The sequence below is a fragment of the Trematomus bernacchii genome, unplaced genomic scaffold (genome assembly GCF_902827165.1).
Source record: "Trematomus bernacchii unplaced genomic scaffold, fTreBer1.1, whole genome shotgun sequence".
Taxonomy (NCBI): Eukaryota; Metazoa; Chordata; class Actinopteri; order Perciformes; family Nototheniidae; genus Trematomus; species Trematomus bernacchii.
Genome location: NW_022987689.1, coordinates 8039185 through 8062225, shown reverse-complemented (window position 1 = coordinate 8062225; position 23041 = coordinate 8039185). Strand labels below are relative to the sequence as shown.

Genomic DNA, 23041 nt, shown 5'->3' with positions numbered 1-23041 from the left:
ACTAAAATAGACCTCCAACGTGTAATTTGTAACCATTAGTTAAACAATATCTATTTTTGCATTACCCTTTAACCCGGCCTCTTCCTTTCATTCTACTTTGAACCCAAAAACTGATAAAGAGGTGAGCGTAATCTATTAGTCGGGATCATCACACACACACACACACACACACACACACACACACACACACACACACACACACACACACACACACACACACACACACACACACACACACACACACACACACACACACACACCACCTCAAAGCGTGGTTCTCGTTAGTCATTCTGCCCCTCTGTTTGGTCAAAGTCCAACAGAAATCACGAGACACTACCTCTCCGCATGAGACATGAATGTTAGTGAACTTTAACATTGACTGGAACACAAATGCACACAGTCCATTTAAACATCACACATGTATTAAATACAAAACAAAATTACTTTTACATAATACATTCTTTCTGAAATATTTAACATTAAAATTCAGCTGATGAGTTTTTGATGGTTACTTACTTGATTCATGATCCATTGCTGCTGTCACAAGGGAGTTTCTGAGGCTGGTAGACGAGGTTTTTAACTGTTTACTTGACATAGAAGAGATACAGCAAGTTGCAACAGTGTGTTAGTCACATTAGAAAATGTCATTGTCAGCATCATGATTCCAGCGTGCAACTGCAGTAATTTCTCCCGAAAAAGATGTGAATCAGCTTTGGCTTTATCTGTTGTAATGCTTTTCTCTCTCTTCAGCTGCTAGGACAGCCACAGAAAACTGCATGTAAAGCGTCTTTTTCACAAGTGCAGTTTTGCTAATTGAAATATCTGAAGAACAGTATAACGTATATTTAGACAATAATAAACTGTTTATAGTATTTAAGTTAGATATATGGGTCACATTTAGAAATCTTGACCTAGGGATTGTGAAGATTGACACAAAATACCCAATAATATACCGGTATAAGTTGTGTTACATAATGAACCTACAGTATGGATTACAGAGAGAGATGGAGGGATAGTGATGGAAACAGAGAGGTAGACAGATTGATGTAGTCAGACAGATTGTCAAACTTATTCCCAGCGTTTGGCTTTCAATAACAGTATAATTCAAACCCTGCAGTTCCATCTTGTGATCCTTTAAACGGTCATCAGTAGTCCTCATGAGCACCAGCAGAAGGCAATAATTCAGTTTCTCTCATTTTCCAATGCACGCTTGTCCTTGTGAGAACTAATTTGACCCTGCTGCCTTTCTCCCACTACACATGTATATTCAATTCCCAATTGTCAATTAGGACATACTCTTGTGACCATTTACTTTATCACAATCCAGCTATTAAAGGCCATCAAATATGAGATAGTTTTCTGAAGATATAATGCACTTCAGCAGAGTTGACATGCCCTGGGTTCATTGGTTTTAATATAATCTTGAGGGAAATACAAATGTAGATAACTCTGTGCCTGTGATATAATATCCAACAAATAAATAAATAAGATGGCTTGTCCATACAAAAACCCAGTGTAGTATATTCAAGCAAACCCATTCATTCCATCTTAATTTGGTATTGCGTAACAACAAGAGGCACACCGTACCTTTTCACCTGATACCAAATCACTCTTTCCACCGCCATCCTATCATGAGACCTTCATAACCTCTCTAATGCAGGACATTACATTATTAGTTTTTACTCTACAAATGTGAACAGTGAAACCATGCACATGACTCCAACTTGTCATACTGTGCTCCTAATTAAAAAACTGTGCGTACTCGTTCAGCTCCATTATTAAATCACCAACTGACTATTCTGAGTGCAGTCAGGTGATTGGTTAGCATCTTTCAGATGAAGAAGCATGTAGTAAAGGCAGACTTATTGGGGAAAGATAATTAAACTGCATGTCCCCTGCCATGCTAAGTACTACCATAGTGCACTTTAACACGCAATAGGGGTTAGCTACACCCAATAACAAGAGACAAAGAACGTACATAGAGCATTTTCTAATTTAAAGTACCCCTGATTATATTGAATAAGTAAATGCTCTTAGTTAAAGGCTTGGTTCAACTATAAAAAATATCCCCAAAACAGTGGCTTAATTTCATCCATACATTTAACAGAGTATACTTTATCATATTAGAGTACATGTAAAGATTTGGACCTCAAATCCCGACGTCGGAGCTTTGCCAGTGTTTGTCAAAGGGAAAAGCTTAAAGCCTTCAAAGCCAAACCCTGAGCACTGTATTTTTTTACACTGTATTTGAAACAGTGCCAGCAAGGTTAAAGAGCTGACTTCCAGCTATTGGAGGGTTAAGGGTGTGAATTTGAGCATCCTTGACTTTCACATTCATACTGGGTGAAACTCATAGCATTTAATACTCGTTAAACCTTGATTCAGTCCTTACCATCAAGTAGGCCTACCTAGGGTCTCTTTTAATGAAGCTTCTATTGGGCATTGTTTATGTAATTGTGTTTCAATGTGTTTTGTCTGTATGAGATTCAATGTGTTTTACTCTACTGTTTTAATTAGCAGAATTTTCACAAAAGTAAAGTGTCAAAGTAGAAAAAACATATTTTCCACTCTTCAATTTTATTTTAATATTGTTATATTGTAGCCTTTATCATTGTGAAATTCAAGTCATAAACGTTATAAAGGTTAAATAAACCGATAATCCAGGAAATTGGCTGAATTGAATCATTACAAAAATCCCCCAAATCTAATAATACCATTACACAATCTCGGGTATTAGCATCAGTATGCAATATTAACTACAATTGCTTTATAAACCTTCAAATATTGTAAAGATGTTTATTCGGCCAAATCTATGTTGTTTTATTGTTGTGGCTGTTTTACTTGCATCTTTGTATCAATGAGACAACCACAGACATATATACCTGTTCTTGTCCAATGACTTTCATCCCAAAATGTGTCACACCTCTATATATATTTCGTAAACCATGATAGAAAAAGGTTTGCAGCATACTACAGTACTAATTCAATCATCATCGCTGAGCATGTGCACAGTGCATGTTCAGGTCCGTGACGTCAGGGGCCAGATTGACCAATAGCAGCGTCTGTATTCCAGCCTATGATTGTACAGTAAATACTATGAGCTCTGCCTCCTTCCCTCTCGCTGCAGCGATGAAAGCAGAGGAGATAATCGAGACTAACCCGTGGATGTGCCATAAAACTGTTCGTTAGAGCTGAGATATTCCTTTTCCAGCTGTTAGCCCGGCCAGCTCGCAGCTCTCCGGTTGTTAAGTCGAAGATAAACAGCTATCTGTGTGAGAGGCGAACCTGAGCAAGCCGAGAGCGACAGAGGGGGGTTTGTCGGCCCACTGCAGTCTGAATCAACGCAGACTCGCCCCGCTGCTGGTTCATCATCGACGACATTTGCCCATCGACGGGCATATCGCCTTGGAGGAGGAAAGCATTGGGAAGAGACGGGAGCCAAGCCCGTGTTTGACCCTTTGCCGCAGCCCTGAGGTGCGCTGCCTGGCAGGGAGTGCTAAATAATGAGCCAAAGGGACACACTGGTTCATCTGTTCGCTGGAGGGTAAGTCAGAGTAACACATGTTATTTCATACATTTAAAACATAATTCGTCGTCTGGTTGATCTGGCTAATGTTAAATAAACATAGCCGATTGTATGTGCAGCGCGTGCATGTGCTACTAACCTGTCATCTGTGCACGCCAGTGACAAACGGTCACTTCCTGTTAACATTTCAAAATATGACAGTTTGCAAAGTAAAATATTCACACTAATGTGACATAGAGAGCAAGTTTTGGCTAAGGGGTGACTTGGGCTATACACCTTAGTAGTTCAAACTATTTTGTGTTATAAATGTGTTAAAACATGGACTTATTTTTGTCAAGTAACAAGAGATTACGCTTTTATTTTGAAAACAATCATTTTATTTCCGGCCTTCTTGCTGCTCTTTCGTTAATTTACGTAGCAGCGTCAACAACAGCAGTGCTGCTCCTTCACTCCATAAATTAGGCATTTTAAGAACCTAATAGTTTGATAAGATAAATTGTGCTGATGTTTCAAGAGTCAAGACACGCTACCTTGAATAAGCAAAATCACTTTTACTTCCCTAAATACCTGAGCTCAAGACCTCAACACAGTGTTTCCTCTGGCGGCCAAGTGAGGCACACACACATGCAGCAGACAGCGTAGCTCTGAAAGTAGGCTAAGGGTCACGGCTGCCTGTGAGCAGCATGAATGTGGCTCGGTCTTTTGAAAGGTAAATATAGCTGGTGTAACTGAAAAGAGACTGCAGCTGGATGATTTCACAACTAACAGGATGCATTTACCACCGTAGCAGTACAGCTATTTAGTTGTATTAATTAATAATAATAATGCATTAGTTGCGGAGACTATTGTTTTAAGGTTACATCTGGTAGCCATGGGCACATAAGAATAAAGTACTGATATATACATAATACATTAATAGGATAATACAATGCTACATATTGAGGGAGAACTTCATTGGCTGACTACTTTGGCTTTTAATGTTTTGTCTTCAGTCAGTCATCTTTATATTTACGGTGTGATCATATGTGTAGGAGTTCAGGGAGTCAGGCAAACACAGGGCCGTCCCTCCCTACAGGCCGATCATGCAGACTGCGTGGGGCCTCACCTTGCGGAGGTGGTATCGCCGCTGCGAGGCTCCACTAGCACCCTACCCCCCCCCCCCCGTCGATGCTCGCGAAACTGGCCAAACAACAGTATATTTTTCACGACAACTCATTCTTGCTTTATCCGATGGCACACGTCAGCAAAGTGGTTACAGCTCCACTCAGCCATGGTCAAGTTCTCTTTGCTGGCAGCTTTTCGGATTGACACATAGTGTGTGGATGTTTGCCTGCTCCTGGATAATTTTAGTGCTAGAAGGAAAAACAGATTGTGTTACCGGTGGTTTGGAACATCAGAGGATGGAATAAAACAAGAGAACTTGCAGAGGAAATAGGCCAAATATAGATGATACTTTGAACAAATATAATAATGCATCCTATTATAGAAACTTTTTAAAGATGACATTACATTTAAGAAGTCAAAATGAAAACAAAATACAAGTAATAATAGGATATGTGATGAATTTGTAGTTATTTAATGATCATTCATTTGATTAGTCCCCTCTCAGTTTTGATCAATGTATATGCTTAAGCAGAGTGTTGTGATTTTTTTTCACCTTTGTTTCTGCACCCTTTCTTCCTGCACCCCTTCCCTACATTCTTCTAGATGTGGTGGCACAGTGGGCGCAATTGTGACTTGTCCTCTGGAGGTTGTGAAGACCAGACTGCAGTCCTCCTCCGTCACTTTCTACATCTCTGAAGTCCAGCTCAACACCGTCAATGGAGCCAGTGTGGCCCGTGTCGCTCCACCAGGGCCTCTGCACTGTCTCAAGTAAGGAGAATTACTCTAAATGGGATTTGTACTAACTTTCAACCATACCATTTTGATAAGCTATGAGCTACAGTAACAAATCAGCAGCACAAATTCAGGCAAAGACACGTCTATTAAAAAGCCGTTTTTGCAGTTATTCTTCTTTGAATTATTCATGCACTGAATGTGGAAAGTAGCTGAAAGGAAGAAGCTCTGAAAGACCCAAAGTGAAGGTCCTGGTTAGTTTTGTAATAAGCCTGTCAAAGCTGTGGCACACTCTCTGTGTTTGTTGTCACAACTAACGTCCATGTCAGTTGTTGAACTTGTCTGTCACTGACCAAGATGGGCAGGGCTTTGGTACTGTAAAGTGAATCCACAGTAATAGTGAAATTGGTTGTTTGACCTGTAATCTTCCTGTGGGTTTAAGAACAAATATGCATGTTAAAGGATAATTACTTTCCTCCTCATGACTCCTTAAATGCTCCAGGAGAAGAAAGGTTACATTAGCGTAGCCAAGTGGGTTCAGCATGTTTTTAGCCAAGTTTTTTAGACTACTGTTTTTGGATCTCTTTAACGATTTCCTTAGTTAGAAAACGGCACAATCCACAACCAACCATTTTAAGAATCATTCCAACCGTAAACCACTGACTGTTTCTGGTACTTTTTACAAATTAATACTTGAAAACCAATATAAGAAATACACAGTAAATGGTTCCCTTTTTGCCACACAATATGACCTTCCTCTTATCATTAAACAGTGTAAAGTGACACAAAGATGGGAAGTGAAAGTAGGGGAATCCAACTTTGGTTAGGTTTGAATTTTGAACCAACTGAATACCACTGGGCTGTAATTACTCTTGGTTACTGAGGCATTAACGGTGGTAAAGTAAATGTTCAACTTAGCTACAGTGGTCCACTATTGTTCGCTGGCAACATATTTCCATGACTGTCACACTGTGTTAAACATATTGCATAATGCACAAGCTGCTGTGTGTAAAACTTTCCACCCAAAAGCTTGCATTAATTATATTGCAATCTAGGAATCCTGGACCACATGATCATGTTTCACCTCGCAACTATTTTTAGCATAGGTAATTACCATGGAAGTCAGATTTGCCAGCATATTGCTATCTTGCACTTGCACAATTCAACAGAAAGGCTTAATGGTCACCAACATTACACATTTTAACCAGAATTAGTTGTTCTCACATTTGTTTGGCAAAGAAAAATAGGTTTTCTCCCTTGCTGTTGCACTAAATGGGAGTGTATGTCTTTGTCCGTTTGCCTGCTTTAACAAGGCTATGTTATAAATGCTTCTTGTGTTGTCCTTGATATGAAAAGCCACTCGCAGAAACTGTACACCACCATTACTCGATACAGGGCAGAAGAGGGAAAGACGGTGTAGCAAGGAAAGGAAAAAACCCACACGAGTCAGAAGTGGGTCAACGTGCAGGGAGGTGCAGGCACTGTTCCATTTTGGTGCAGTGTGTTAGTTTAGGATTTACGTTTTGGGATTGTGGAGACTGCTGTCATTTGTGTGTATTTTAAGAGATTTATTTTATTCAGTACATTTTTGGGTTGAAGTATTTCGCAATGAGCAGAAATCTTATATTCACAATAGGAAAGCTCAACCCACAAACTAGGGCTGGGCGGTATACAGAATATCAAATATCAATGTTATTGTTGTCAATGTAAAGTTCACTATTATTGCTTTCACAAAATATCAGCACACTGCAATTGTTGATACAAAATTATCAATAATGTGGATATAATGTGGATAAATGCTAGAACTTTACTTTAATGCAGCCTTTAAAACGAGGAACCGCACTTGTGCCATATTACAATATCAGAATATCCAAAATCTTACTCAGTGTGTACCCTCATATCACTACATTATTATAATATGGATATATTAACAAGACCTTCCAGAACTCACATCCAGGACAAAATACAGCTATATAGCTCCTCCAGGATATAATGGGCTGTGTCTTCTTTTAATTGTGTGGGAAGGCTCAAATCTTGGGAATTTAATCTACCCCAAAGGACCAGTTTATTATCTAGCCCAGAGGACTACTTTTCTCGTTTTTCTCATCTCGTATTACTTGCCAGAACAGCTTTTGTTTGAACACACCGCACAAAATGTGCGGTGAAAGAAGGTCAACCATAAACCGTACTGAGTAGGGCTGTGCAATTAATCGTATTTTAATCGCAATTACGATTTTGGCCTGCCACAATTACGAAAACAACATAATCGAAAAAAACGATTATTTTGCTTTGCTAGGTTGTGACAGTGCACTATTTATCATATTTATATATGTTTAGTAGCTTGTTGAAGTGCGCTCCAAAATATTTGTTGATCTTGTTTATTGGTATTTATTATTTTGATATTATTTATTTAAATGTAGATATAAATGTATCATTTATTTAATTTATTTTTGTATTGGTTTTTCAGTTGAATTATACGCTCAGGGAAATCAACAGTTAAAAAGATACTGTTCAAATTATTATTTGTATTTAAAAGTTCAATAAATGGATGTTTTCAAAGTCAATGAATAATCGTATTTAATAATCGTGATATCAATTATTGACCCAAATAATCGTGATTATGATTTTTGCCATAATCGCACAGCCCTAGTACTGAGGTTATCTAGGTTAGTGTTGGAGACCGCTCTTTGAACTCAGGTGACAACAGACAATGTGAGCTGTCATGATATAAACACCACCTGACAAAGGACACCTGCCGTTTCCTTTATTTTGGGTGACCCAGTATGTTGATAGTGACCCAGCGTGTAATGTACTGAGTGTCAGGTCCTGGCAGATTGCCCAAAATGTTATAACTTCCTGTCCATATGCTAAGGGCACTTTCCCATGGTGCCCTATAAACATCCTCTATTAGCTCTGTTCATTTTCTGTGATCTTACAGCATGCATGGGAGTTTTTTTACATACGACTGCGAGATAAATATCTACTGTGTGTGTGTAACTCACACACAATGAATTGTAATTTTCTTACAGTAATAGTTTGATATTTTGGGAAACATAGTAATTGGCTTTTTTGGTGAGAGTTACATGAAAACAATACAACCTTGTGCAAAAATAATAAGCTAGCGCCAGCATTTTTGCAGAAACTGGCTTGCTGTTTATTTCTTGTTCAAATTGTATTTTATATCTATCAGACAGACATTAGTGGTATTAATTGGTATATATTTATTCTCTAGCCATTTCCATGAATAATAATCCAATGGTATACGTTTTATTTCATGCTTGTTGTTAAAAATACTGTATACTAACTCTGTATTAGGCTGGAATAACCAATAGAACATGAATTCAAATCTTTAATTCTCTACAGGTTGATTCTAGAGAAAGAGGGACCTCGTTCACTCCTCAGAGGACTGGGCCCAAACATCGTGGGTGTGGCACCTTCCAGGTATGTTCAGTATTATCTACAGTATTCTGGGTGTGTTGCATGCAGAGTTGGGTGTAACGCGTTACAAAGTAACGCGTTACTGTAATAATATTACTTTTGGCGGTAACGGAGTAGTGTAACGCGTTACTTTTATAATTCAGTAATCACACTACAGTTACTAACATTGCCCCGACACGCGTTACTTCGTTACTTTTATAAAATCAGTCATAATCACACTGACAGACAAGAGGGGTTTCCGCCGCAGGTTTATATGTAGGCTACGTAATCTGCGCGATTTGCGCGTCCACATATCCACGTGCAATGCTGCATAAACATGGCAGAGTCAGCGATAACTTTCGAGGGGTGGAGGTATGCCCATTATTTTGAGTTCGTCCGAAGAATAGACAGGAATGTGACGGTGAGGTGCAAACTGTGTCCAGGCCAGAAGCTGTTATCCACTGCTGTAAACACCACGTCAAACCTCAACAAACACCTGCAAAGAACATATGCTAAGGTGAAGCTAATAGCTAAGGACCCCCGAACCCAGAGTGAGGATGTTGTGAGTCGCCGCCGCCGACTCCGAAGCGGCACAAATTAGAATTTGGAGGACCGGTAACCAAAGCAGAGATGGACAGGCTTGTAGCATCCTTCATAGTAGAGGAAATGTTGCCCAGTGGAATCACCATCGCATCGTTCAGAGATATACTGCGCAAAATACAGATAGCAGGAGACAGAGGACAGCCATAGTCAGAGCTATCTGGATCAGTCTTATGCGACAATGGAAACTGAACTAAAGAGAACATTTGAAACTTTAGCAGTCTGCGTGATCTGCCTGTAGGGAGGGGCGGGCCGGCCCTGAGAGTAAAGTAACGAGTAAAGTAACGAGTTACTTTATGTAGAGAGTAACGAAGTAGTGTAATATATTACTTTTTTAAAAAGTAATATGTAATATATTACTTTCTTTTAGTAACGACCCCATCTCTGGTTGCATGTCTTCTCCTACTTATCTTAACCTGCACCTGCACCACCACATGAAAGTTGATTACTATAGGGTCAGACTATGACTAAGATGTATGTTGCTTATAGAAAGTTGCTTATATATGTTTACCATTATTATTTTTTCTTTAGATTTTTTCTTTAGTCTTTTAATTATGTTCTGTGTACATGTTTTACATAATCAAGCCAAAAGAAATAGAATAGAAAATAAGATTCAAACCTACTCCTAAACCATAACTTGCATGTCTGATAACCAGCACAGTAGTGACCACAATCTTAGATTTTTATGACAAACCTTAAGAAAGAACCACTATTCCAGCACCAGCAAGACTTATATATTAAAGAATATAAATAACTTCTCCATAATTTACTTGACATGTCATGTCAAACATGGGCACATATTTGTGTTGAGGCATGTTTTTGCTCCCGCCTGATCTTCTTATTTTCTCCCGGCTCATTCAGAGCTTATGTTGGTAGCAATAATAGGAGGCCAGCAATCTGGTCTTTAAATCCCACAGGGAAATGAGTTGTTTCCCTCTCTGTTAGCTTGGCTGGTCAGGGTTACATAACAGCCTGAACTCAGTCAATCAGAGTCTGAATGAAACCTCAGCAACAGCAGGCAGCTGTGACGCTCTGACCATGTGACTGTTGTTGATGTTGATGTGTATCATCACAATGGAGTTCCTATTGGGAGAGCTGTGAGACTAATCCCCCCCCTGACCTGTCTAGTTCTCCCTGGCTGCATCACATGGTCATTGTCGCTCTCTTCCCGTTGGTTCGTTATGGACTTAATCTCCATCTGAGTCATCCTTTCCACATTCTTATTCTCACCTTTGTTTCACCATGTTGTCATTCTTGGCATAGATTAAATCAGAATTGTCCTCTCCTCTGGGTCCTGCACTTTATACGCTGTCTCAATCTGTGTGGCTCAGACTCTCAGAGGGATAATAAATGTCCCCATGTGTGTGTGCGTGTGTGTGTCATTCCCGTGGGCTAGTTCTCCAGCTGTGGAAATGGCAGCTTGTTTTCTGGTCACGACAGCGATAGCAAACTGCTATAGGAAGATATTGTTGCAGAACTAGTCACCCTGATGAACTCAATGGCAACATATGAGATTTCTGGCTGTTTTGCGTGTGGGTATAAGAACCACTTGAGGACATGTTTTCCCTGCTAAAATATATAACCACATTAACTTAAATCTTAACATGCTGTGTAAAATTACAGATACAGTATATCATCACATTTGGTTATGGATGTATCATGATTTCCAACCACCTAACTGAAGCTGTATCACTTTCAACTACATATTTGTTTAAATAATTTAATGTAAACCCTTTTTTATTACTTTATTGCCACATTCAGGATATCTTAAAAAATATATTTTAAATTATCACTAATTACTCAGAGCAGCTAGATTCCCTAGTTCAGCCTTCTGGTATCATACTAGTAGAGATTTCACTGGATGATAATAACAAATTGCCAAATTGAAACTATTGGATCAATGCATGGTTTTGAAGATGTATGGCAACATAAGATGTCATTTATTTTCTATTTAAATACCAGTTTAGATTGAGCTGAGGATTCAGACACAATCAAATACATTTAATTTATTGCATTTGTATTTGTCTACAAGAAAGGCCTGGGTTGCTTGGCTACAGAGCTATTTTCTCCTGTTTTAATAAGGAAGCAGTAGTCTGTCGCTGGAGAGCTAAAAAAAAATCATGATGCTAATGAAAGCTCAGTCCACTGGGCCTGCTGCTGGCGTTTAGAAGAAACACACACACACACACACACACACACACACACACACACACACACACACACACACACACACTCACGCATACTGCTTGCAACTACAGCATCACGTATTACATATGAGAGATACATATACACATAGAGGGTCAAACACACACATAAATCCCATCTCTCATGTGCAGATCAGCATTATGTTGTGCATGAATGCTCTTGAGAAGGAGGGCAGGGAGTCAAGGTCATTGGGTTTAATTCCACTCAGCAGAAATGTTGAGTAAATCCGGTGATTTTATTTAGTGAGAAGCGGCTAAAGTTGTGGGAGATAAATCTGCTACTAAAGCGTTCCATGAGATTGAGAGCGCGCACACACACAGATACATATTAGCTTGGCTTAGCTCTATTGCACGCCCTCACGTTCACTTTTGGCAGTACTAATTCAGGTAATTAAAATAATGGTTTCATATATAATGCACTTACTTAACTTAATGATATTCTGTATAAAAATCTTGCCATAATTATTTTCTCTGTGTTTGTGTCCATTTGTTTTCATTTGCTTAACTCATGGTTTAAACCCTGATACCTATCATACATTTGTTATTGTAAATGTATTGTTTATACAGTCTAGAGGTTGATTATTGTTCTGATTATTTGCAACAGAGCGATCTACTTTGGGGCCTATTCGACAGCCAAGGAGAAGCTGAATGGCGTGCTGGAGCCGGACTCTACCCAGGTGCACATGGTGTCGGCTGGGCTGGCAGGTAAAGATGGCTCCCCCCCCCCCTCCCCCTTCTGTCTGTGTGTCCCTGTCTGTCGCTGAGCGTTATCTCTGCTGTCTGTCTGCCTGGGCAGTGTAAATCACTGATGGGTTTTATAAAAAAAACATGTTAAAGACTTATTCAGTTTGTCTTCATCAGACAGTTTACTTTTCATCACTTTCACAAGTTCAAATACCCCGGAGTTTCCCCATCACCCCCCTCCCCTTTACCCCCCTCTTAATATACATGTGTAGGATGGTGGGATTTTCACAAATTAAAAGCTTGTGAATATCAAAAAGCATGCAAGATCTAATATATGATATATTTTATAAGTAGGCATTATTACGAAGATGTTTTATGTATAGAACTATGAAATATAAACTATAGGTGGTTTATCAGAAAGCACAATTTAAGACTCTCAGGATCAAACTGACCTCGACCTTGATTGTGATGAAAACAGCCTCACTGTGTGTACTGTGAAACAAAACCTTCCATTAAAGATGCATTTATTTTTTACTGTGGTCCTGATCAGAATACGCACCTCCCTGCCTTATTTTATTCAAGAAGACCAGGCAAAGTGTTTTTTGCTGATCAATGCTACACAACCACTGATAGAGTTTAAGGGCTAGCTTAAAAGAAACCATAAACTGTACACTTGAAATTATACAGTTTAAGTTGACAAAAACAACTAACACAAAATCTCAAGTACCATACTAACTCCTTACCTCCGGGCTGTTTTCTGTTCAGATCATGGTAACTTCGGTTGGTAAAGTCATATAGCTCTGGCTATCAATCAACAGCATCCAAAGGAGGCCCGCCTCTCAATTAAACCAATTGGACAATAGAAGAAAAAACGCCAATTATGTCGACTGTTTTTTTCGCCCTGAGTTGAAGTTTTTTTAACCCAGTTGATAAACCATCTTGTATGTTCATGGCTGCCTTGCCAGACAACATTCAGTATAGTTGAGGAGACACACGCTATATCAGCATTCTTAGGCCCCGGCTCCACGAGGACAAATACGGCAAAACGCATCGGAGAAACGCAAATGCAACCGCAAAAAACCTTCCGTCCCCACGCAATATACACCGGATTGTGTCAAGCTCCACGAGACGGCTCCGTTTACATCCAAACGCTGGAAAAGCTACAGTACATATGCCGAACCTGTACATGGCGCTGTAACTTCCTCCACAAAAGCAGCAACTTCCTCCACAAAAGCAGCGAAGAAGAATGGTTGTCATGGATGCACTTCTGTGTATTCTCCGCGGTGGGGGCCGACAGAACCGGGCAGTTTTTCGCCGGTCAACGTGTGTTAAAGTTTAAATCTTCCGGACAAAATTATAAAAGTGCCGGTCAAAGGTCTTCATTGTTATTTATTGAGCTTTAAAACAAATGAATAACGACGATATAATGATATATGATAATAAAATACACGGAGCCTGTCTCTTTTTCCTCTCTTCTCACAGCGTCAGTGTCTGTCTCATGCAGCAGCTGATCCTGTAATGAGTGACTCGACAGTAAAAATGAACATATTTATAACTGTTTAGGTAGTTTGAGAGGTAATTAAAATAGCTAAGGGTGATGATCTGACTTGAAGTGTGTGCTTTGCTCCCGCTGCATCACAGCGGCAGGAGCTGCGTGTCTCCGTCCTGTCAGATTAGACTTCACTCGCGTTTATGTCCATATCGAGATAAAGATAAATAATCTGAATTCAAGGAGGAGCTCCTGTAGATGTTGCACAAAGAACTGTAGCATGGTCAGTAGCGACTGGAGCACGATAGCAACCCTGCGGGGGAGAGGCGGGGAGAGGCGGGGCTATAAAAACGAATGACCGTATAGGCGACTCCACGGCCCCGCTGGACCCCCCAGAGTGCTCTGTTCCCAGATCTATCCACCTTTGGACCCGTTGTCGTTTGCGGGGTCTGTTTCTACGTTTCCCTTACGGCGTCGTGGAGCTTAGAGGGCTATACGCATGAGAAATATGCGGATTCAACCAGTTTTCGTCCTCGTGGAGCCGGGGCCTTAGACTTTGATGCAAATGAAACCCGGCATCGAGACAATTGAGGCTATAATGTGCCACTGCTGGTATTTATAACACGTCGTATATATTTGTATTTGTTTGACAAACCTCACGGTCCTCAAAGTTTAGGTTGTGCTTTCCTCCTCTCTTAGCCCTTTTGTCCCCCATGTCCTCCATTATTTTTTATTTCCTCCTTGCCCTCTCATCCTCTTTTTATTTAATTTTGAAGCCTCTCCAGAGGACTGTAAATGGTTTAACATCACAGTTGTTACTTGAACAGTGTGGTCTGGGCCCCCTTCTTTGCTCTGTGTGTATAGAGGAGAGAGCACGGCCCCCAAAGGTCAACTGGGGCCCCTGGCACTCGGGCGGACACGGCAGGTAGCATCCCATTTCTTTACACTGGTATGATGAAAACCATGGTGATTTTTATGAATATTAGACAGTTCATAATGGTTATTCATTTGTGATGATTTTACCATTGCTTATGGCACCGTGTTAGCTGCTGGTCTGTAGTTTTAGGATCTTATTTTAAGGTTTTGTTATTTCTTAGTTTTGACAAACACCTCCCCTTCCCCTTGTTTCATAAACATAGTAAAGTTAAAGCTTTGACACATAATCTGGATTTGATGTTGTCAGCACCAAAGAAATGCTAACCTTGTCACTGCCACAGGTTATAGGTGGTAATTGATGTGCTCCATTTAGTCTTTTCCATGCATCAAAACAATTACTGACTAATTTCTTTGACATTTATTCTTAAGGAAAATCATTAATATGTTGACATTGCTTCCTCTTTTTTTTTATTGGTTGAACTTTTTTTATTGGTTGAACAAACTTACCTCAACAGTATTGGCACCAGTTTAAAAAACACCCATTTTTACTTGTATGTGTGCAATATGCAGTAAAGAAACAAACATGTTATGGAGTTGGGCAAACTTTAACAGACCATATAGAAAAGTCAGTTTTAGTGTTTTTGTTTCTTTATGCTGCACACATTTAGTCATCAGTGTAGCTGTTGCATTCATTTATCCGTAGATCTGAATAATACAAACCTCTGTAGTTGTACTGCAGTACTCATTTATTTCACAGTTGCTGCACTAACTTTGTGAAATCACTGCCTCTTACGACGTCCCTTTGGCTTCCTTGATTTTGAAAAGTAAGGGAGGCTAGTCCCAATTTTTGATTTAGACCTGGAGTTAATTTAGAGCATATTTTCCTTCCATATATGTAGGATAACATCCTCTGGAGGAACACAAAGATGATGTGGCTATAAAAGGCCATACTGCAGACATGCAGCAGCCTGCCCTCCTCACAGAGGCTTAAATACCTTTATGGGCTTCATATGTGTGTTCTTCATGGCTTATTTAATCTGCCAACTGTGATTTACTTTTAGTATTTCTGGAGTTACTTTGTTCCATACATACAGTTACATTGAGACCTTTTTAGTCATGCGTTATTGGTTCAGAGGAAGTCACGATGAAAAATGTTTTCATCTTTCATCTTTTTACACATTTCACTTACCCATTGAGACATGTTGTCCTATCGAGACAAGCCATGTTGTAAATGAGCAGCAAAAAATGCTAAGCATAAACATGCAAAGACAAAAATACATCTTCAATTAACATATTTAACTAAAAGTATTCATATCATCAACTTAAATTCCCATTACAATAACAGCTACATTGAATCTGCCTCGGTTAAAAATTGAACTTTAAAATATAAATTAAAACCACAACTTGGTGTCATTCAGTAACTTTGAAAAAACATTTTGAGGTTGGGATTTCCAGAGTCCTTTTGTTCGACATTGGAGAGGACTTGTTATTTGATGTGTTTTCTATAAGCCTCACTCCCTAGAGACATATTTTTCTCCACATTTTTAAGGACTAGTGTTATATTTAAATTGATCCCAGTTTTTCAGAATGAGGTTTGGCCCAGATATTTGGAGCTGGCTGACTCACTGTTCCACCTCATTCATTCACTTTCCTATGATCAACCACTTCCTTTTGTCATCACATATTCATACAAATATGTCACTACTTTCATCACCATTGTCCACCGCTTTCAGTCTCTAATACTCAACGACAAGGTTAGCATTTCCACCTGCCTCTTTTAATTTTCTACATTATTTCAGTATGCATCTGATTTAATTATTAATCTAATAGATATATATATAAATATATTGTTCATTAACTGATAATAGCAAAATTATTATTAAGAATACATCCTCAATTAAATTGTCTTCCTTTGTACTTGTGTATTTACCTCACTCTGGTGAAATGGAGCTGGAGTTTTGGATTGGGTTGGCTTGTGTTCAGTCAACATTTTCTTTATTCTAGTTGATAAAAAAGAGTAAAGGGAATTATCAACTGTAAGTAAAAGAAATTGAAAACAACTTAATTCTATAACTAAGAGTCAATTAAAGGGTGGGTGGTTGGTGGGGTTGGGGGTGGATGTGACTGCTGCTTGTGTGCGATTGTGGTACAGAAAAGCCTGTGTCTATTTTAGGGTTTTACTGTAAAGCTTTCACCCCTGCGTGATTGGGTGGGAGACCCCCGCCATCTGTGCCCCCCATATCTGCAGGCTACTAGCTGCAGCGGGGAGGAGCTGGAGGAGCTTTGCCCCTCCTTCGTGAGTACACGCCATAGACGCTACTTCCTTCTACTTCCCTCTTTTTTCTTCTTCCTCTTTTTGTTCTACTCTCCTTCTCTTCAACAGACCTGTGTCTTCCTCTCTTCTTCACGCCGTTGCCTTAACGTAGGGCAGTGTTGCATTGAATCACTAGATGTGACGGGTCTCTTTCTAGACTTGCCTTCGTCTTAGCTGTTTTCTGCAATGGCCATGTTTTTATTTCTTACTGTTACATCTTTCGTATCAGAAACTTTTAGAGAGACTTTGTGCCATTTCTTAGTGATACAAAGTGCTCATTAGTTAGCTTCACACACCACATGTCAAACTTTACTTACTGTACATTTCCCAGCGTTTCTACTTAATACAAATAAAATAACATCCTCAACCTTAAATAACTCAAACAAACACATGCACAAACTCACATCTGCTTAGTATATACTCTGTGCATTTTAAATGCAATTTCAGGGACCCCATTATTGAGGGACCCAGGTTTAAAACAAAGCTAACATTTATATTGGCCGAAGGCCTCTTGACATGGTCAACAGTGTTGCTCACCAGCAGGATGAAAAGTCGGCTCTAAATTTCCCATCTGAGACTTTCCACTTTAGTCCTGCTGAATAATTGAAGAATCTCCTCCAGACACCATGTTGTTTCTCTGTCCTGTAGTGGTGCTAGTATCAGGCCTACAGCCTGTCTCTAGTGTCCAACCAGTTAACTACTGGTTTGTTAAAAGTCGCAGAATAAACATAAATATGTTCATTCATTGACTAATAAAGATGGAACATTCATATTGAAGAACCAAAATGAAAAGAACATTTATAGCAATGACTAACTAATGATATCAAAGAATCAAAGCTGTGTTGTGACTCGAAGTTGTGGAATGAATTTCTTGTATTAGGCCAATACTTCTGTGTGTTCAAAGCACATTGAAAGTAATGATATTAGAAAAACACACCGCCTCCGTAAGCTCATTAAGAAGAGCTCATGTCTCAATAGCAAATGATTTCATTAAAAACACAAGAGCTCTAATTATAATTTCAAGGAAATGAATAGTCTGCAGTATAAACAATCTGCCACACTCAAAGGCCTAAAACGACTCTGCGGCTCGGCCTCATTTCCCAGTGTTTCAGTTAGAAAAGTTATTAAGATGACAAACGGAGAAAAGAAAGCCCTCACAGCTGCTGCCTTTATGCACTGTTAGTTAGTTCGTTAAGATACTTCACTTCAGTCAGAGAGCTTTTGTTTACATGCACTTGTGTAGCATTTCACATGAAGAGGATCAATGGGAAAACATACATTTTTGTCTGTAGCTAAAATAATTCTGATCTTTCAAAAAAGATTTAATATATACAAATATTGTATAGTAATAAAATATCTCATAGTAAAGTAAAACTCTGAAGTTGATCCTGTTTAGTGAAGTGCTTTTCATTGTCCTTGTGCAATATAGAATATGTAATATAGTAGAATAGATTGTGTTCTTCCAAATGTCTGTGCCTCTGTCTGAACCTCTGTCCTCCTCTGAAATTCCCAGGGTTCACCGCCATCACAGCCACCAATCCCATCTGGCTGATCAAGACCCGCCTGCAGCTGGAAACCAGGTGAGGAAACTTTAATAATAATAAATAAAAATGAAAATGAAATCATGTTGTTATTGGACATGGATTAAAAGTCTCTGTATGATTCCAGAAACAAGGGTGAGCGGCGAATGAACGCCTTCGAGTGCGTGCGGCGGGTTTACCAGATGGACGGCCTGCGAGGCTTCTACAGGGGAATGTCAGCCTCATACGCTGGCATCTCTGAGACTGTTATCCACTTTGTCATCTATGAGGGCATCAAACGCAAACTGCTGGAGTACAAGGCCCGCTCCAGCATGGACAAAGAGGAAGAGACTGTGAAGGAAGCCTCAGACTTTGTGGCCATGATGCTCGCAGCAGCCACCTCCAAGACATGCGCCACCTCCATCGCCTACCCTCATGGTAACCTTCTTTCTCTTGTAGCATGAAATGTCCAAAGATCCCTTTAAAAAGACCAAACCATTAAGTCCATAAAAAAAATACTTTCTGAGTTTCCCACGTCACAAGCCGACTAGTTCCAACTGAGGACATGAACCTTAAAATAGAGATCCCGAAATATATGCCCTTGTTTTACCAGGGTTCTTCTCTGTTTCAAAGTGTAAGCAAGTTGGAAAATGCTTAATTTTGATAAATGTTTTCAAAGTTTGAATGTGCTTTAAACCAAATCTACTCGGTAGAAATGCATTCAACACAATCTGGTGTTTCTTCTTTACACAACCGTAATGTAAACCAAAAATATTTAAAGTATTTGAAATGAAAAGATCCCGTCATTTGTCTGTTGGCACGGTTAGCTAACCATTAATCCTTTATTAATCCTGATCAAACATTTTTGGCAACTGAATGAATAGTAACACTTTTAATGTGAGGATAAAGACATTAACCAGTTAAGCCCCATGCCCCCAGTACCGGGAATGATTGGTTCGGGTACCTTGGAAAGTACCACAATGTTACTCTTGCAATCTCCGATTTATAAAAAGGCAGTTTTATTCCCTAAACACAGCTGGGCTGGGTAGTTTTTGTAAAGACATCCGTCTGCTCCACTTCTCTCTCTTAGGGACTCTGGTCGCCTGTGCCCTTTGTTAATAGGATTGTAACAGAAGCTTAGGTAGCAAAGCATTAAGACTGTAAACCAAGCTCATCAGCCAACACATTATATTTTAGTTGTTTAATTTATACACAAACATACATTCAAAAACAGTCATTGATAGTTTAAAGGGATAAACCATCTAAAAAAGCATCTCTCACTATGAATGTAACATTTATAGTGAGAGAGTGACTCATACTTTCGTATTGGAAAATATGATGCTCCACTTATGCTATAAATATCACTGTCATTCTCCGACTACGCACAGCCCACAGCTGAATGCAACACTTCAAACACCCTTTGTCTGAAGTCATTCCGGGACAAATCAATATCTCTTATACCTTATTTATAGAAAATCAGTAATGGGGTATACCAAAAGATAAATTAATAAATAGCAGCCTTTTTTTTGAGACCGTAACATAATTTTCTTCTACTTTTCTCTAATCGCAGAGGTGATCCGCACACGGCTACGAGAGGAAGGCAGCAAGTATCGCTCCTTCTTCCAGACTCTGCTGTTGGTATCCCGGGAGGAGGGATACCGGGCGCTGTACCACGGCCTAACCACCCACCTCGTCAGACAGATCCCCAACACGGCCATCATGATGTTCACCTACGAGGTGGTGGTCTACCTGCTCGGTCGTTAGCCCACCAGGTACGTCTCCTTCTCGTTTAAAGAGGGAGTCAATAAGCAAATGACTGAGAAGAAAGCCCTTGGGTGGGGGAAGGCTAGACGATATGTTCAAATGAAGACCAAAGGAAAACCGATAATACTCTAATGGACCAGAAGAAAAAAAAAGATGAGGAAATTGGAGGAAGGGAAATCCCTTTCTTCACCATATCAGCATCAACACCTCCAGTTCCCTTTGTCAGATCCTTGAAACCGATAGAGTTGGCTACAGTGTCCCAAAAAAAGGTCATAGGAGGATAAATGAGGCACTGACAGTATAAACAAATACAGAATTTGGCACCTTGTAAACTAAGGCCACCCCTAAAAAATACAATAATTTAAGCACAATTCAGTGGCCTTAACTGAAAAAGGTTTTAGTTTGCACCCTTCCCTTGAAAAACTGCCTTTCCACTCGATGATATTTTAAAAGGGGGATGCTTGGAGGCAATTACAATTTGACAGGAGAAATGAAAACTAATGTAGGTCAATGGTTCTCTATTGGTACTATTTGTCTGCACTGGTCTTGCTTCAGTGCTGTGAGACTAGTTTACCATCAGACGACTGGCAGTTAGCCGTGTAAGCAGAATGTCAGAAGGAAGCAGGAAACAAAGACTTGGGTCTGTTTTAAAGTCACCATCTTTGCACTACAAAAAAGTGTGGCTTCAAGCATTCCCCTCTCAACACTGCAGCCCCCCTCCCCCTATTGATGGCCTGAAGTTTAAACACAGCAGTGAGCTTTCTTGCCTTAAACAGGAAAACACAGAGATGAGCTTGTGACGGCCTGTCACTCCCACACATGCCTCAGAAACTGGCTTGTGTTTCTTAAGATTTGGATGAAAGGCTGATATTCAGTGTTTCCCCCATTGCTCTATAACTCTACGCCTGATAGTGACTTGCTTCGGGTGAAGTTGGCCTTCTGTGTCCACAGTTTTTATTTGTTAACACCAAAATAAGATTGGCAAAGAAGGCCAGCTTCGGCCTGCACACAGTCGCTGGACAGGACTTTAAATATCTTGTGTGAAAAACACGAGACTAACGTGTCCTTTCGTATCCTCTATTTTCTGAGATGTGTGTGATTGTTCAAAAGACTAAAGTATCTATTATTGGAGTGCCACTACTTGAATAAAATGTGACGGTGTGGGGAAATGTTGGAGCGGGAGAATGTTGTTGGAAGTTTCATCATCGCCCCATTACCTGTTTGTGTGTGACAGTGTGAGTGTAGGTTTAACACGTGGGTCACTTTCTCGCCCGACTATGTTTTAAGAATGTGTGTGTTTGAGCCTCTGCGGTTCGTGTGTGCCTGCATGTATATTAATTATTATCTACTCCAGATTTCCCTCCACTAACAATTAGTCTTGCAAGACACTGGGTCTGAGTGTGGAGACGCTCCCACTCTTACGCCAGTCCTTCCTTCCAGTGGCTTCCAACTGACCTGATAACATGCACTTTTGTGGCCTTTTAGGGCTTGTGCTTGCATTTTATTGTGTGGACAGTTTGAACTTGTACATTGTAGAAGTAAAAAAAAGTATTACTTTATATCAAAATGGTATTTTGCGCAACTGTTTTTAAAGCAGATATATTGTACAGTTTAGATTCCTGAGTAGTTGTGAATGATGTCCAAATGTGTGTGTATATAATATAGATACTGTATATGCATATCATCTATTGTTTTTTGTTCTTAGGCCCGTGTACGATCATGATGTAGTTTGCAATTTATTGGTGCATTTTTGTGCAATCTAACCTTGTTTGACATTGACTGTTGACAATTGATTTTGCTTGACTGATTTATCTTTCAGTATAAACTGTGAGTTTATTTGTGTGTCACTGTAACCCTTCATGCAAACATTTATGCTTCTGCTTACACTTACAAATTCTGCAGGACAAATACTTACATGAACGCATTTGTGCAGGAGCGCTGGTTACTCGGTTTTACTGCTTTCATAAAACTGATCCATATTGAAAAGTTTGGATGTTCGCGTCATTGGTATTGTTTACATTGTTCGATCTTTCTTTCACGTTTTTGGTTCTCCTGGCAACATGTTGTGAATATGAAGATGTTATAACTTTAATGTGAGAGTTCAACAACTGGAATTGTCTTTCTTCAACACTGTACACAGTTGGAACTGTTAAAAACTGAATACAAAACATAATTGCTAATCTGTTACAGAAAGGGTTGTTGGTGAAAGTATCATCAACATTCAGTTAAAAGGTTAATATACTATACATAATGGTTTTCTTTAGGAAAACCCGATAAACACATTTCAAATTGTACCCAACACGTAATCAAATTTACCTTAAAAACGTTTACGATGTTTGTAATCAAGCTCTCTGTTCACAGTATACAACCGCGGCATATTCATTACCCATATGAAAATGATAAAGTCTGCACAGCTTGAAAAATTGTATTATAAATAAGTATTATATTTAATTTGCCAATTATAATAAAATTGGTGCATTCAGGCATAATATTCTTAAACGTGTTGCCGTACACTTTAAGAGGCTTGTGTTGTAATAGTTCTGTCTTTGGCTACATTGCAGTACTACTTGAGGTCAAATAACAATAATGTGAAACGTACAGACAACTGGACAAACTTTTCACTCTGCTGTGTAGCTCTCATTTCAGTGTTTGTATGCAATCCACTTTCTTTTTGTATGATTAACCAGGAGGCAGCCTCAAGCAGGGTTCAATGAAACCTGCCAGATTGGTTTGTGCCAGCTCAATCGTTGATGTATTTTTTTGTTTGTTTGTTTTTCAACAAAAATAAATAAAAATCCACTTGCAACTAAA

The 23041-nt window shown here is 39.4% G+C and overlaps 1 protein-coding gene across 2 annotated transcripts in view; it reads left to right on the top strand.

Annotated features, from left to right (window-relative positions):
• Positions 1-23041, top strand: part of LOC117488275 (solute carrier family 25 member 36-A) — a 25927-nt gene extending 2886 nt beyond the window's left edge. Inside the window, exons 2-8 of one of the 2 annotated variants that reach the window (XM_034137092.1) lie at positions 3128-3544; positions 5234-5398; positions 8726-8803; positions 12188-12288; positions 18460-18526; positions 18615-18904; positions 20037-23041. In XM_034137092.1, the coding sequence (XP_033992983.1) occupies positions 3504-3544; positions 5234-5398; positions 8726-8803; positions 12188-12288; positions 18460-18526; positions 18615-18904; positions 20037-20230 (936 nt within the window). In that variant the 5' untranslated portion in view covers positions 3128-3503 and the 3' untranslated portion in view covers positions 20231-23041. Of the gene's footprint in view, positions 1-2606; positions 3545-5233; positions 5399-8725; positions 8804-12187; positions 12289-18459; positions 18527-18614; positions 18905-20036 lie in introns of those variants that run through there. The other variant, XM_034137091.1, reaches the window with a different exon arrangement.